The 17,918-nt window shown below is 41.1% G+C and overlaps 1 protein-coding gene across 2 annotated transcripts in view; it reads left to right on the top strand.

The window, feature by feature from the left end:
- Positions 1 to 566: 566 nt before the first annotated feature.
- LOC124157936 (potassium channel subfamily K member 6-like) overlaps positions 567 to 17,918 on the top strand; it is a 49,598-nt gene continuing 32,246 nt past the window's right edge. For both annotated transcript variants that reach the window (XM_046533038.1, XM_046533037.1), the window contains exon 1: positions 567 to 3,894. In XM_046533038.1, coding sequence (XP_046388994.1) covers positions 3,351 to 3,894 — 544 coding nt within the window. In that variant the 5' untranslated portion in view covers positions 567 to 3,350. The remainder of the gene's footprint in view (positions 3,895 to 17,918) is intronic.

Here is a 17,918-nt window from a genome sequence, read left to right as displayed (position 1 = left end):
AAACCATACAAATATCACAAGTGGGAGGACTTATTGAAGGAATAAATTGGCGGCACATAATTCTGAGAATGGTTTTGTAACTAAGAAACGCGTCGTGCGACAATAAATTCAGAGGAAATATTCCAATTTCTTATTTGACTGAAATTATTAACTTCTATCACATTGTGTCATTATTCATACAAGATATTCGCCACTGAAAATTCGCAAAGTTCATCAGCATCAATCGTCAGGACACCGGAAAAACTCCGAACCATAACTCTTGGACTCTTTTTTTTTGAGATATAATTTCTATGGAGCGCAGCATCCGAGAGGGCATCTCTCGGCCGGAGCACGACCCTCATTCCCTCCCACTGTTCCTTTCCCCGCTCACTCCACCCTCGTATCTGTCGCCCGCGAAACAGAAGAAAGATAGAAAGCGCCCCCTCTCCACCCCGCCCCCTCCACGCACAAATCAACCCCGTTGCCCCCACCCCCTCCGCAAGGCACACCGACCTATCCAAGTCCACGCGGCGTGTTTGCGTATATAAAGCGCGGCGCGTTCGCCGGCCGACCGCCAGTCCAGACCGCGCTTCACTGTACGTCAGGGCGCGAGTAGCCCTCCAAGCCGTGCTCTCGGCGTGGGAAGACGGACCCCTGACCACCCGTCGACTTCACACCGCAGCCGACGTGAGAGGCCTCCTAAGTGAAGAGCAGGAGCGACCCCTGACGACCCGTTAACGAGTTGTCGGATAAGAGACAAGGGGGCGGGGCCACTGGCCGACTTCACCACAACGCTGCAGCCGACGCGAGAGACCTCCTAAACCAAGAGTGGCCGAGAGAAGAATCAGAGCCGTATAGGAAAGAGGAAAAAATATCCGAAAAGAATCGTCGACTTCCTCCTCCTCCTACAAGGACGAGCGAAGACAAAACTGGCCTTCCAGACAAGAGGGGTGGGGAAGGTATTTCTACCGCTGCATAGTCTACAGACGAGGAAACCAGCTTTCGGGCCGATCAGAACCACGAGGCAGCGGAGAACTTCTGGCGGGATTACCCGCTAGGCTACACTTGGAATACATTGAGGTCTCCGAGCCCACTTCACGATCCTACACTAAGAGAAAGTTCAAATCAAGGAGGTGTAGCAAGTGGGACAGTAGAGTGAGTGTTGTGTCTGTGAAAACGAAGTGAACGATCGTGGACTGTTTGCGTTGTTCTCATCGGATTGCCTGGCAACGTGTTTGGCGTCCCGGTTGTGATCCGGAAAAGAGGATACACGTTCGGAGGACTGTTTGTCGTATCGATTGTGGACCGTGAAAGGTGTTCTAGGAACCTATAGAGAAAAAATCCAACATCACATGACTTGCGGTTACTTTGTAACATAAAAATCACCTCATTCAGTCTCGCATTGTCAGTTCACGTGTGCGAAGAAGTTAGTGCTGTGATCAATTCCTAGCCCTTATATATTTTAGTTTATTCACTACCGGTAAAAGCTAACGAATCAGAAAAATTCCCTCGAAATCGTCTCTTTTAAAGGTTGGTTATAAATATTCCTCAGTCGTGTCCCAATCGGGGACTTTCCTCACACATTTGGGAAAGATTTCTTTCTCTCTTGAGCATATCTAAACGTACACCACGCGTCATTCCGTGGTGAGCTCAGGAAAATAAAGGAAAATTGTAGGGAGCTATGATCAGGTGGAAGATACGTGAATGACACACAAACATTTTGTTCTTTTCCATTTTTTTTTTTCTGTTCCAAATAAAAACTTTCCGGTAAAGCCAAATAAGATAAATTTAAATACTCACGAATCTTTGGGATAAAGGAGGAGGATTTTTCATCGTCAAGACAGAGATCATTTTAAAAAAACGGACGCACGGGCAAAGTCGCCGACTTGTGTTTGTGAGTGAAGGGAGGGTCGCGAGCGTTCAAGTTCCCTGAACGCGAGAACAAAACGTGCGCAGTCGCCTGGGTATACACTTTCTGGCGTGCTTGGAGACATGAGGGGTGGGCTAGCCATCATGGAGTCGTCCCTGATCCGCAGTATCGCCCTGAGGGAAGGCGACAGCTGACGAATAGTGAGGCGGCGAAGGTAGGAGAAGAAGAGTGGAGAGATAGAAGAAGAGAAGACTGATAGGCAGGGAGGAAGTGTTGCAAGACTGAGTAGGAAACTGTAAAATAGGAAATAGTCGTAGGAAACAGAGGAGAAAGATAGAAAAAACACCACTTATTCCATTGGATAAAGGACTATTCCCATATTTACCGAACGAGCATTACAAGGAGGCAAAGTTTGCTTGCCGTCCGTATATCCGCCTAGGTTAAATTTCCTCCAATTATCTTTCTGTCGCCTCATTCAGTGAAGCGAGGAGTCAATGACTTCGGAGATAATGACGGCCAATGGTATTTAGATAGGTAGAGTAGGCGATTGAGTTTTATCAGGCTAAGCGAGTTTGTCAGGAGGGGAGTAAGAAAGTGTGTGCGATAGAAAAGGAAAATAGAACGGGAAATCTAGTAGAGGGTGGTGGCCGCAAGGAGGCCATTCTTTTAAAGGTGCGCTGGGGAGGAGCTAAGTGCGGATTCCTATCGGGAGGGAGGGAGTTGGCACACGCATCATCAGGTTGCAGTAGCGAGTATTCCTCGATGAGGGGAAGAGTTGAAAAGATATCAGCCCGTCGGAAGTGCTCAATGGAAACAGTTTGAAGGCTCAATGAGGGTTTAGAGTACGAAGAACAAATAAAGTTTATCCATTAGTCATCGACATCAGTCAGGGTGATCTCAAAAAGGGACATTGGGCGAGAGGTTTTAAGTTCAATCACTTCTTGACGATTGCGCATCTGTGAGGTTCGAGAGTTCCGCATGAGTGAGGCGCATGAGCGGCTTACGCGGGAATTGTGCCAAGTCAGCGGGCAGCTAAACAGTGCGTCGTTAGGTAACGCATGAAATCCGGTTAGAGTGGACTACAAATCCCCCTTAAGAGCGTGGGGTATTCTTTACCCCAGCAGTGGAGACGCATACTAAAGCGAGTTGGAAAAAATGGCGGGTTTTATGGTTAAAAAGAGTATATTGGAGGGATTAAACGAGAGCATTTGAGTGCGCGAGTCGTCAAACATACATAAACGCACGGACTGGTACGCAAAAGGTAAAACGTCGTCGCAGAGAAGAAAGGAGAAAACTTTTCTGCGAGGAGACTAGAAAATTAGGCTAAGCGAGAACGCGTTGAAATCTCTCGACCGCGAATTCAAACTAGTCCGCTAATCCCCTCCGGAAAATATCGCAAATAAGGAAGTGAAAAGAGTGAACGATAGCGGGAGTGCAGCGACAGAGGGGGGTGGGAAAGACCGCTCGCGTTTGAGTGCGCGTGGGAAGTGAAGTGCGGACGATGGGAGATTCCGACGACCGAAGCCCGCTCCTCCCCGCCTCGACAGGCGGAGGAGAGCGGACCGGCGGCACGACGACTCAGGAGTCTCCGAGAAGCCGCCCGGAGACCACACTCTCGCCCGGGGGGAATCAATACGGCTCCTTCGGCATCCCGGTGGGCCCTGAGGACGGCGACCCTAAGCCATTCTACTCCTCCAACTTGACCATCGGCAGCGGGGCCGCGGGCGCAACGATTAGCGGCAGGGTGTTGGGCGCAGGAGAAAAAGACGTTGAGAGTCAGCTGATCAGCGCGACGGGAGTGGGGCGTCCAAAGGACCCCGCTTACGGCGACCTGCCCACATTACCCGAGAAGCCGGCCCTGAAACAGCTGCTAGGGATGCGGCGGAGTTCCACGCTCCTGCTCACCTACGTGGTGTTCTACCTCACGTTCCTGGTGATGGGCGGCATGGTGTTCGAGGCCCTGGAAGGGCCGGAGGAATACAAGCTGGTGGAGAAGGTGCTGTCGCACAGGACGCGATTCCTGCAGGAAAACCTCTGCGTAACAGGTAGATGGGACTACTACGTGCCGTAGAATTAAAACTGCAATTGGATTGTGATTGCTCCACGAGCCATTCGATTAAAAGCATATGAAATGCTTTGTGGTAGCTATTCGCGCATTAATTAAATCAATGAGTATATCATAAGTAGGCTGGCGCGATAAACTAAGTATGCGTCATTACCATGATAACTTATATAATTTATTTTCTCATTAACTGATGGCAATTAAAAAACAGGCTTTCCGCGCTATAATTTCTACAAATAGCGTCTCAAAATGGACATTTTTAAAAGAGCATTAACGGTAGCACTTATCATAGCAATAGGATATTTTGATTGCGGAATATAGACGTCATTTTGACCAAAGTGCATTATATAATTTTATAATAATAGCTTAACTATAAGAATCATTATAAAAATACGCACTTTCCCGCAGAGCTTTACCAGTTATTAGCAAATGAATGTTAAATTTGTAGTCAAATCAAGTCAGATGCATGAAAAAGGAGTCACGTTGGGTTCAAATACGTGGAAAAATTGTCAACTTAAAAATAAAAGGAATATATTATCCACATTCTACGTACCCAAATTTTGATCTTCAACCACGATGAACGTCGTCCATGACGGAATTACATTTTTCACAAATACGAGAAAAGTATTTGCTTTGGACCGTGCAGTCACGAAATCACGTGGTTGAGGGGGTTACCTCAAGTAACTAATTGTTCGTCACTTGAATTTCACTTCAAAATATGCTCTTCTAATCGTAACTTTTCGACTGACAGTCACAAGAATAGGCTTTCTGTGATAGTAAATTAAACACTTCGTAATACTCCAAAGCTAATTTGTTTGCGTAACCGCTTTCAATGCATTGCTTGCAAAGGTGAGGTACCTCATTTATGTGTTGAAGCAAATCGAGTTTATAGATTGGCTTTGAAGTAGGTACCATATAGTGTTAAGTTTACAAGACATGGAAACACACATAGTAACTGCCGAATGATTATTATCGATTTTCCACGTCATATTTCCTGAAAATTAGATTTCAATATCCAAATTTTTGTACATACTATTACATCATGGAGATATATTTGTAAGCATATTAAAATGTTGATTAACTCCACATTATCTTTATCGCTTTGTCAAAAAATTTCCTTGAATTATTAAATTATTATATAATATTATTAAAAAGGCGTTATAACACAGCGATCATAGTTAAAATATACGGCGAAAGACACGCCACAGAAATGTTTTTAAAGTGTTTCCCATATCATTGCTGTTATGGAATCCAAATCTCGTAAGTAACATGAAAAGGACGCTAACGCCAGCTGTAATAATTATAAAGTTATTTAATTAAAATATTTAATGACTGAACTATCCACACTTGAACTGTCCGAAACCTAATTTTACTTTTTAATCTCCATGGATATGGATATCGCCTGCAATAGCAGAAGTTTCCTTGAATAGTATTAGTTATAGACCTCCTCGTCGCGGATGAACATCATTTAGCATAATTTAATATACACAGTGTAGGATACCACTAAAATTTAAAATTGCCCCATTTATTGAGTGGATTCATCAAGTATATAATCAATAACGCTTCTTACACTTACTCTCCCCAAAGTGCATAGCCAATTATGCTCTCTACGCTTATTCTCGATACATAAAGCATCGCCTAATTCTTTCATTTTTAGGATCCTATTCTCGTTTGCGACGCGACCCCGGTTATCTCCCCAGCGAGGTGGCCGCAGTGGCGGCTTGCCCATAAGGATTCTCGGACGCCGCCCCTCCCAAAGATTTGAAAAAGGAAAAAAATAAAAACCCATTCAATATTATAATTGTACATGCAATTAACCAAAGAGTTTTTTCAATCGCATGCAAAGAAAATGTAGGAAAAACACGCAAATATTGCGCGAGAAGTTCGTATTTGTAGCCCCGGGGCGCTGGCCAGAACGTTCCAATCCATCACCATGCAGTTATATGAAGAGTGGTAGTGGTGTGGTCTGCTGGTGCTATGAAGCGTCTAACCTTGTGCTTTATGGGCTTATGGAATTCTTGGGACGCCGCCCGAGCATGCGCAGAGCGACGTATCTAGTGAGTTGACATCGCCGCGCCGCCCGGCGGCCGTATAATATTGGTGTTGCAGTGTTGCAGAATACCTTGTTTTGGTGACCAGTCGACTTATTATGTGTAAATTGTCTTAATGTTAATAGATCTAGTTGTAGTTGAGTTAATCGAGTTAGTGATTGTTAGTGTTTTAGTGTTAGTGATTTTTTTGTGTATTAGTAAGTCATAATGGTCTCTATATTGCCTTAAAAACTCACTAAAATACACAAAATATTCAAACTTTTTGACCCCCCCCCCGGTGGAGTGTGCCCCTCCCAGCAATTGACTCACGAGCCGCCACTGGGTAGCCGTTACAGAAATTACTGAGCCACGAGAAACCTGTGATTTTTTGCTAAGTTACCTCGCGATTTGCTGAGAGAGAATGGACCCAGATCCCGACGACACCACCGCCGCGTCTCGTAGCAACCGCCCAGACGCGACGCATCGCGCTTCGTAGTTTGTATTCACTCAATGGGCTCCGTTCAATATCCGTGCGTGATTACGTTGTTATTCGAGCCCGTACTTGACTACGCAATTAATGGAACCGACCGCCCACGCTTTCTTGAGAAGTCATAATCATTCTACGTTAGAGAATCACGTCCTATCAACCGATTTATCGCCAATAAAAAAATACATTCCCATACAATTTATCCCGAAGAAACGCGAACGATGTTCAACCCATAGATCGACATGCCAAGATGCCACCATGAGCGCAGTAACTCTTATCCGTAAGAGCGCTTAAGTCGCGGTCAGACGACATTATTTGTTTCCCTTACGATTAGAGACGCAAATAGAGTCGCCGATACGGAAAAGAAAGGTCATTTTACTAACTCATTGAAGCTATCCCTGATCATAAAGAAACTCTCATAACACAATATCTGCACATCGATTGCTAAGTTCTAACAACACGTATCTCAAAAATAGCAACTTTTCAGAAGAGCTAAAAAACGATTAATTTCTTTTATTACTTGTACACTGAAATTAAAAACCAAAAGTTCATAAAACTGAAAAAAAAGCATTCATTTGCAAACAACGAGTTGGTTTTTCCTTGTATTTTATTTTTTAATGTTATTACACTTTGTTAAAGATACCTGTCTCAAACCGGCCGAATTTGAGATACGTGTTGTTAGAACTTAGCCATCGATATGTAACATATGCATAAAAATTTACAGCAATTTTTCTTCATTTCTAAGAAGCGAAAATATCTTGTTCGTTCCTTCAAAACCCTTTTTTAATTAACACCCCGGGTCCCAACAATTCTGTAGCTACGATAGAATAGTTTCGAATATATATTTACAGTGCAGTAACTTATGTTTATATATCTGAATTTCTCGAGTCTATTGCATGTATCACAACGAGTTTTCATTATATAAGTGCCTTCGGTGTAGATACTTGTGAACATAGTTTAAAATAATTATCCATCAACCGCTTTCAATTTGTAAAATCATTGTACCCCCACATGTGTGTGCATTATGTACATGTAGTCCATTAATTTGTCGCCGTTTAATACATCTCTTAAATATATCGGCGTATTTTCCCCGTCAAGCTAATTTAAGAATTCGGTAAGTAAATACAAATGAAATACGCGACCAAAATCGTCCTGCTGATTAAAAATCAAACCCTACCTTAAATACCAAACTATACGCTAATTATCCCGATTATTTATCGCACCTTGAATATGCAGCGAGCGTATGGGATCCCGTGCAGAAAGACTTAATCCGCGAACTGAATAAAATACAAAGGAAGGCTGCGCGTTTCGTCAAAAACTGCTACGGGCGTACAGACAGCGTTACCCTGATGTTAAGCGAATTAGGCTGGGAGCCGTCGGAGACTCGGAGGCTGCGCGCGAGGCTTAGATTGCTTGAACAATTGACAATGGATATCTTTAAGAGCGACACAGATAACATATTATTAGATCCACACTATATTTCCAGGTCCGACAGAAGCGACAAATTAAGAGAGATGTTTTGCCGAACGGATAGATATGGGAATTCGTTTTCCCCCGAACCATAAAGGACTTTAATAAACGCTAGTCCCAACCTTGTTAGATCACTTCGTTTTTTTTTTACTGCAAACGGCTGGTGTCCTAACACCCCCTGCCACACGCCTTTTAGGCGGCTTGCGGGGTATTATGTAGATGTAGATTTATCCAGGCTCCAAGCTTGTTTATCCTATGAACGCCGCCGTTGACCAATGGCCACTGACTTCTCAAGCTATTTTTTTCTCAAGACGCCGCCCATTCACGCATGGAAGTTCACGCTAAGTGCTCCGTACGGGATAATGTATCGCTATTGTTTTTCCATGAACCGGTCTAAATACTCCCGCTAAACTCGTGGCTCCACCTTCGAATGGTCAATGCTCCCCCGATACTTCACGCTCATCCTCTCCCCGTCATGAATCGCGGGAGGAATCTGCGGTAGACGGATGCATATCAAGTTGCGCAAGGACTTCCACCTCCCGAGCGTGTTTACCGTCTTCTTGTCGCAGAGGTTTTCATTACTCCTCAGGCGGATAAATACGATAAAACAAGCATTATGTTCATCTTGCGGTCGCCACTATCCGACGATAAGAAAATCCAGAAACATTGGTAGGAGATGATCATGACATAAATTGTTATTAAAATGTCAACATCTAGGTTGCGGAATACTTCATTCGGAATTAGAATTTCATGTGGAATATTTCACACCACTTTCCATGGGAAAAAATTCCCCTGGACCGGAAATCGAACCACGGACCTTAGGTTTTCCGGGCCGCTGCGCAGGACACTACGCTATCCACGCTCCTTGACTGTCATCACAATTTTTACCGAGATTTTACGCTGCTATTGATAGAGATTGACTAGACGTTAAGGCCGTTTTACACGGGGCACGGAATTGCGCAGGTTAGAGCTGCATTAATTTCTAAAATGGCGTGAAATTGCGCGAATGCATGAACGAAATTAGAACAGGGGCTATTTTGCCGTCTCGCATCCACGCATTCTCGCATGTGTTCCGGCAATTCACTGCTTTACACGACGCAATTTTGATTGTGCCTTCGCACGTACGTCAGATTGCGCAATTCCTGTACCGTGTAAAACGGCCTTTAGACCTTTGCGATCCATCACGGTAGGAAACGCAAGGGAATATATGCTTCAAATGTGTATCCCATTCCATCGCTATTGCCGTTAAAGTGAAGGCACTTGGGAAGCGTAGCGGTCTGCGCTGTGGCCCGGAAAGCCTCAGGTGCCTGGTTCAATTCCCGGTCCAGTTTTTCCCTCGGCAAATAATGTTAATAAGTAGGATTTTTAAAGAGATTAAACTACAATATTGGTATATTTACTCATTTCAACATCAGTTTAAAATAGTACGAAGCACTGGAAGTAATAAATGACAGCTCCACGTACGGAAAACTTTTTATAAAAGCAAAACCTCATTTACCTCTAGGGCCTCAAGAAGTTATGACTAACAGATTTCGGGGCTTTGTAGAATTCCAGTAATAGGCTCTATTTATAGAACAAGGATGGTGTTGACGTACTTCATCCCGTGACGATGATTATGTAACAACTGATCATTATTCACAGGAAAGTACTTTCTATTTTATGCGATATATCTGTCGAAGATATTCTCAGCTCTGTCTCCATTCAGAAATCAAAGCTTGAGCCGAGCTTAACACCGAAAGTTTACCTCAGCACTTTTGAAACTATAAGACAGGCCAACTACATTTAATATAAATGACCCATCGCAATACTTCAATAAACAAGAAGTAAAACATAAAGAAGAATTCATCTCATGAAAATAGATGATATCACAGAGTGCCTCCCACGAACCTTAGATTGAACAAGTGAATTCCAGGCATATCAGTGGAGATAAAAATGAAAAATGCTCAATTCTGTTTTCAAATTTCGTAATTCAGTGATACAAAATTGTCAGTGCTGATAAAAACTACTCGCTGCGGGCTTTTCACATAACCATGAAAGATAATTACCAATAATTTTAGAGAATGTTAATGTAATAACGGATAATGGTAATACAATATAACATTAGATACTGGTAAAAGTAAAAAACAACATATTTCAGATTAAAAATTGAAATATAAAATACAGTAAGCTCTGTAACGGGTTACGTCAATAAAAATAAATCGAAATTTTTATTTCTCGTGCAGTTCTTCAACGCGCTGACACGAATATTATCCGGTTATAGAATCCAAAATTCATCACCGATCAATTATTAAGAATGAATACAAAACCATTTTCAGGGTTCAAATTATATGATCAAATGTCCAAGAGCAGATAAATATTCCCCCGTCAATTACACGAGAATATAATATGCATATAATATCAGGGCACTCTGCGCACAATTTCTTATACAAATGCGTCAGTGCATAACACATATTGGAGAGATGTTTTTTTCTTCAGAAAATATCCCGCCCCCATTTCCTATTGACTGGGGCTTCTTTGAATTAAACTTTAGCGCGAATTCAACGGCAATTAATGATTAAATAATAAACTATAAATTTTTACTAAGGCTAAGAGAATTATCGAAATAAAACATCAGTCCAAAACATCAAACAATCCCAAACTTTATTGTCATGAGCAAATTAATATTGAAGGAAGATGTATCATTCCAATGGGAACTTAACAGCACAAGGGGAATAATTTTTCAATTCACAATTATAAGGTATTATTTAAGTATTCTACCGATTAATGTAGGTTTCCATGGAGTATTTGAGAAGAATTCTGGGAGCCTCCATCCCCATCCACCACTTCCCTCTTCAACTCACAATAAGGCCTACTCCCTTTCATTCAGTCTAAAAATCCTATTCATTTTCCTTCCTCTCCCTCGTTTACCTAACATTCTTCCCTTTAACGCTTTTCAACATCCCCGACCCGCTAATTACTCGCTCCATCCATACCGTCTGTCTCCTCCGTATCTCATCTAAAAGCTGTCTCTCCTCACCCACCATGTCCAGCACTTCGTCGTTTCTCCTCCTTTCCATCTACCTCACCTTATCCATTCTTCGTCACACCCACATCTCGAATGCCTCGAATCTTCTCTCGTCCTCCTTCCTAAGTGTCCACGTTTCTGCACCGCAAAGCGCTACACTCCAGATCAGACTCTTCACTAACCTTTTCTTTGAATTCTTACATAGAGAACCTATCAGAAGCTCCTTCCTGTTCATGAACGCCTCCTTTGCTAATACAATTCTCTTCCTAATGTCCTTACTACTGCATCCGTTTTCCTCAAATGTGCTGCCTAAATAGTTGAATTGCTCTACCTGCTCAAGCTTCTCCCCACCTACTTTAATCTTGAGTCTCACATTCCTCGCTCGCAATACTTTACAAAACCGCATTACCTTGCTCTCCTTGTGATTAAATAAATACCTATTAAAATTTCAAACGAAGCAAATGCGCTACTATCACTCATCATCCAATGACTACCTGTCATTTAGGAATTTAATATCGTTTCGTGAACACGGGAAGGATATAGAAAATTGAATTCCGCTGAATTGAGTGCCAATGTATAAAACATTCATCACCGACTCATCTACAGCGGGTATAGAATTACTTCAGGCTAGTCAGATAGATATAAAGTGGACATCAATAGTAAATAGGAGATGTATTTCGCCTTGACCACTTTTTATAATGATAACTGTTCTGCCCTCAGAGGTATATCTTAAATTGATAGTTACATACATTATGCCAACTCGTTATTAAAACCATAATCAGGGCTCTAATCATATATTCAAAGGTCCAAGTTCAGACAATTATTTCCCCCGCATATGATTATTCCTCCCGTCAATTCCATGATAATATAATATCCATAAAACATACGGTCACAATGAATACAACTACTTATACAACTGAGACAGCGCATAAGCCATACTGGAGAACTCTTTGATTAAGAAACATTCTTTCCCCCATCTCCATACGATTGATAGCTTAACTGATTATACATATTCACTTTCATTCGTTCAAATATCGAATGTTTAGTCAAAAATGAAATAACAGATACACAGCACGCAAATTTTTTTTATAAAAAATTAACGAAAAAAATATATTATCGAGCAATATTGAAATACATATGAGTGGTTTGGAAGCCAAGGGGTACAAGTGACTTCTTTTTTCTATACACAGTTAGGTACAGAAATTAGGTATAGAAAACAAACGAGATGAATTAGATATTTGATATAGTGCATTCGATTTTCCACTCGGTGTCAGCTCAGAACTGAAACTCGCTCGTATCCCTCAGCAACCAATTTTTATGTATTTCTTATAACAATTAACTTTACCTCACTCTGTTTAGAAAAAAATTCACTTGTATCCCTTGGCTTCTCAACCTCACATATATCACCTACCGAGTAGAAAATTCCGTATTTTTTTTACAAAAATATCGACCTAAATCTGAAAGCGAAGATGATAAATGGCCGCGGTTCTAATAAAGTGTGGTTATTGATCAACGAACGATATTGAGTAACCAAGTCACTTTCCTAACGACTGATTGCATGCACACATACTCAAAACCCTCCGCCTCCACGGGTAATCAAGTGTGTAAATATTTTGTGAGGGAGATATTTCGGATAAGGAAACCAAACAAGCACGGCTCAGCTCATGAGGCGTCGCCGGCCAATGAGAAAAGGATGATACGAGCCAGCCTCTCTTTTTCCTTCTGGAGTAAGTTAAACACGGAAGTCAATAACAGAGTAGAAAATAACAAGGAACCAATCAAACCACCGGCAGAGTTTTGACGCAAAATTCATCCAACGTCCTACAATTGGACGCTAAGAAAGGTTCCGTGAATTCTGCAGCCGTTCGGTTCGACGACTGAACACGGAGAATCAGATTTTTCTCTGATCTCCTGGCTTGAAAAAAAGTTTTTTTCGTCTGGGATCCAAGCTATTCGGTATTATGAGTTCCTATTAAAAGTTCAAACGAAGCAAATGCGCTATCGAAGGACTACGAGTCATTAAGGAATAATTTAATATCGTATCGTGAACATGGGATGGATATATAAAATGGAATTCCGTCCATAATTTTAAAATTACATCGCATATGCATAAAAAAATTCATCATTGACCCCACTTTAGCGGGTATACGCTCAAGTTGAAAAGAGATGAACGGTCTTGGAATCCATTGGGATAGTACGCAGTTTCCAAGAAGAAATTGAAGGCAATAGCCTAATTTATTTCATTAACAGATCGTAGCACTTTTCCACAATATTATCTAGCTTCCACCACATAACGTCTGACTCTGTTGAACTTATTCGGAATGCTATAAAACATTCATCTTTGGCTCAACTACAGCGGGTATAGAATTACTTCAGGTGAGTTATCAAAATCAATTGTGGAAATTAATAAGAATTGGCGATGTATTTCATCTTGACCACTTCTTACAAGGATAAATATTCTGCCCTAAGGGGTAGCTCGGTATTTCTGAAATTACTGGATAAATATATACCAGCAATAGCCTAAGACCAGCTGTCGTGTTATTGGTGGAAACTTTTTAAGTACAAGACGAAAGATGAGAAACAATTTTGAGTTTACCTATATATTTATATACCTTAATATTGTGCATTATTATTCAGCCCAATCACATTACCCTCTCTTTTCTATGAATTTTTAAACTTTAATAAGCATTAAGGCAGAGGAAATTTAACATTTTCAATTACTTTGTAATCTAATCCCTCCATAATAAATATTCATTCAAGCTCGGATAAACACAAGGCTTTCTATCCGCGCAAGAAGAATAACAGCTTGTGAAATTAATTTCACAGCATCGAAGAGATAAAATGAGATTCGTTAACCATCGAGGTCAACACTAAATTATATGCGCATGCATAATTAAATTAAAATTTGCAGCTCTATAACTCACTTACATCTACTTAAATCAACTCTCTCTCCCTCATCATTCAACCATCGATTAATTTAACTACATAGTAAGTATTGGAGCATAAGAATAAATGAGGAAGAAGGTTTTTAATAATAATCGATACCTAGGATTGTTGACCAGTGATGATGATGATAATGACCCACGATTAAATTAGAATTTCTTCTAAGAAGAAGAGAGTCAAAATGGTTCACATATAGTGATGGTTCAAAACAGTGGCGTAACTATGGGGATGAGGGGGATAGATCCCCCTCCCCAAAGCCTCAGAGAAATAAAAATAATATTCAAAACTAATGTCTTGTTTGAACATATAGTAAATTTTAAGGTAACCTTTCAATGAAACCCCAATTTTAAGTGCCTCAATTATTTAAAATGTATTTGCAGGCATGTCATTTTTACAAAATTTTCCCAAAGGTGGGGATCGGAGGTCGCCCTTCCCCATACCCCCTCATCCCCCCCCCCCCCCCCAAAGCACATTCCTAGTTACGTAACTGGTTCAAAATGGTGCAAAATTAGTAAACTTTTTAACCTTAACGGGCAATGAAATTCCATTCCAGATTTTCAAAGGCCTCATAAACAGCGTAAATAAACCCTAAAGGCCTAATATACCTCAGTAGAGTCAAAATACCGCAGACGATACGCGAATAATAAGCTATATGGCTTGGCTACAGAACTTCAACCTCCTGTCCAGGTTATTACTTGTTAAAAGAACTTCGTTCTATTCGTCTAGCGCTTCAACTATTCAAGTGTTGAGGACAAAAGTTCTTTCTTCCATTCGAAAATCCTATTACACACAAAATTTTAGTCTTTTAACTTCGAACTCAATATCTCCGGTATATCGAATTCACTTGAATAGGTTCTTGGCAACAAAATACATGCCTCAAAAGTTATTAATCAACATAAATTAAGTTAAAAGGGCATTTCCTTACAATTGCCAAGTAAAAAAATAGACTACTGGACATCAACTAATGTAAAAATAGCAATAGCGACGTTTAGGAATACTAAAAATTGATCATATAGGTAGACGGGTAAAAATCTACTCACAGGAGGAACCTGGGAAACTCTTCAAAGACAGTATGCTTAAAATCTTTTGCTTTGGAAATAAGTTCCCTTCACTTCGATGCCAGCACCACAGTTTTATCACTCCTGCTTGGATGAATCTTGGCAACGGAAAGAAAAATTCGAAGCAAGTGTTAGCTAGCGACATAAATGTCAATTTAGGGCTTATTCTCAAAAATCAGTCAAGTAAAAAAATGTAAAACGTCTGAAATCAACAAATCTGAAGAAGATGGAACAGATTACAAAAAATGGAGAAGGTGGCAGATTGAATAAAATTTACTCTCTGATAGTCTCGAACCCTGGTCTTTCAAAACGAAAACGCGATACGCTACCACTACGCCAAATCGGCCTAAACATGACCTTGACTTTTAAATTTCAAATGATTTTTTCTCTCAAACCCAGGCGTATGTGGACAAAACCCTTGAACAGTATTCCTTTCTAAGTGTCTACTTTCAAATAAAAAAGAAAAATCTTCAAATAAAAAAGAAAATAAAAATCTTCTTCCTTGATATCACTTACGCAAAGTCTCCTTGTTAGTCTCACGAAGTGCCGACCTGTGCACCGTGGCCGTCATATCACAAGCAATTCGTAAATTCACAACAAGCCCTTGAAATCACGAGAAGTAACACGCAACTGTGAAGGGGTTACATAAGTTTGTCCAGAGTGAAACCTTAGCCTTCGCCCACCACTGGAGATGGGAAACATGGGACAGGGTTGTTAGGTACATCCATCGGGCCCAATCGTTGACCGTAACCGACATCCCGCAACTCAATACGGCACCGTGGATGAAAACGTGGGGGCATACGACCGCAGAGTGGCGGTCAAAAGCAGAGGAGAGGGATGGGGAGTAGATATACGAGACACGAAAAAACAATTTCGGACCGAAATGCTTCTTCCCTCGATGTGACAAACGTGAATCTTCCCGACTGTAAACCGCTCTGAGGAGCGAGGACTGCGGGAACGAAGGTTTGCGAATAAGAAAAGCGTTTCGTTTAACGGATAATAAGATGATATACTGAGCCGAAGATTTGGAATTTTTTCTCCTAATATTGAGTGAGCCTCTCCAACTCTCCACCCTGCAAAATCAATGCCCTCGATCACAGAATATTAACACGAAAGTCTGAATTAAGCCTGAATCACACGATCATTTATTTTCGTCATTTTCGAGTGATAACTCCAGCGATCACTCGAAAAATTACTATCGCGCGCAATTGTTTTTCGCGACCACTCCAATGATGAGGATTCCCATCACTTTTTTCATCACTCGTGTGGTCGCTTTTTTCGTCGCTGAAACCCCATATCAGCCAATCAGAACGCATTCCCCAGAATGGAGCGATTGCAACGCAACGTTTGACAATCGTGGGAACGACATAGAGCTGTGATATTGGAAATGATGCGAAAAGCGACGGCGGGAGGGACCGTGTGATTCAGAAAAATGATCACTCGAGCGATCACTTTTCCGGTCGCGAAAAGCTAAGAGGGTTGAAACAAATGATCATGTGATTCAGGCTTTAACAACAGACCACCATCGCGTCAACGGATATTGTACTTGTGCTAAACTCACCTCTTACTTAGCGCTGAAAAATAAGGTTTATGATTCTGGAAATGACGGTACATCGTCAACGAAATAATAATACAAACCACTGCATGAATCAAGCAACTTTGTACGCAATCTCGCACTCAGGCGTATACACATCAAGGATGAAATTCCCCATTAAAAATTCCTCTTACCGGCTAAAGTAAATTAATTTTTCATCACGAGTCGCATCCTTAAATATTAATGAATGCTATCTTCAACAATTTCTGTTTACTGCGTCCCGACAAGTTCTTGCGTCTGCATTGCCTAAACTCCCCAGGACTATGTGTGCAAATAGCAATCTTGAAAAGGTTTAAACTAGATTGAAAAAGCATTTTTGATGCTAATAAATTCAATTATGGCATACTAATAAGAATGGACGTCGGGTAAGTTATCAATTAATTGGATTATTCCTAATGTTAGACTACATTTCGAAAGATACAAGCGCTGTATCACAAATAAGAGATTTCTTTGCATCGGTATAAACAGTTGGTACCTACTACATGCAGAGCAGGCAAGAAATATTAAAATAGAAAATATTTTTAAAATCTGAAGCTGTTTTATGGCTTTGGCACTATCTCAAGGAAATATAAAATAGCTCCCAGCAAACTCTGTTCTCACTTTTCCTTTGGTGTTACGACGTATGTTCAGCGGTTAAGTATCCACTTACATTTTATACTAAGAAAATTTTCTGTTAGAAAAATAGAAAGCATGGATCACAAGGTGAACAAGAGCTCTCAGATTCCATGCATTTCTTTAACGAAGGAAACAGCGGCAGAAATGCGGTATTTGGAGCCATGGATGGATGTGCAACAAGATTCACGTTTAAGTCAACGGTCGCATCACAAGAATAAAAAAAGGCTGTAACAGATATGTTATAATTTTACAAGAACCCTACATGTAGGGTTCTTGTAATTTTCTTTCCTTAGGGATTGCCTCATTGAATTGGACAACTCACACGATGATTACTCCGGAAAGTCGGCAGCTACCACTGGGTATGAGGGAAATTAGTCGGTTTGAGACGGTTTATGTTCACACCGCCATATTCATATGCATCTACATCTACAAAATACCCCGCAAGCCGCCTAAAAGGCGTGTGGCAGAGGGTGTTAGGATACCAGCCGTTTACAGACAAAAAAATGAAGTGCTCTAACGAAGTTGGGACTAGCGTTTATTGAAGTCCTTTATGGTTCGGGGGAAAAATGAATTCCCATATCTATCCGTTCGGCAAAACATATCTCTCAATTTATCGCTTCTATCGGATCTGGAAATATAGTTTGGCTCCAATACTATGTTCTCTGTGTCGTTCTTAAAGATATCCATTCTCAATTGTTCAAGCAATCTAAGCCTAGCGCACAGCCTCCGAGTCTCCAGCAGCTCCCAGCCTAATTCGCTTAACATCAGAGTAACGCTGTCTAAACGCACGTAGCAGTTTTTGACGA

Source organism: Ischnura elegans, chromosome 4, assembly GCF_921293095.1.
Source record: "Ischnura elegans chromosome 4, ioIscEleg1.1, whole genome shotgun sequence".
NCBI lineage: Eukaryota > Metazoa > Arthropoda > Insecta > Odonata > Coenagrionidae > Ischnura > Ischnura elegans.
The sequence above is the reverse complement of the archived record's forward strand: the minus strand, read 5'-3'. Positions and strand labels throughout refer to the sequence as shown.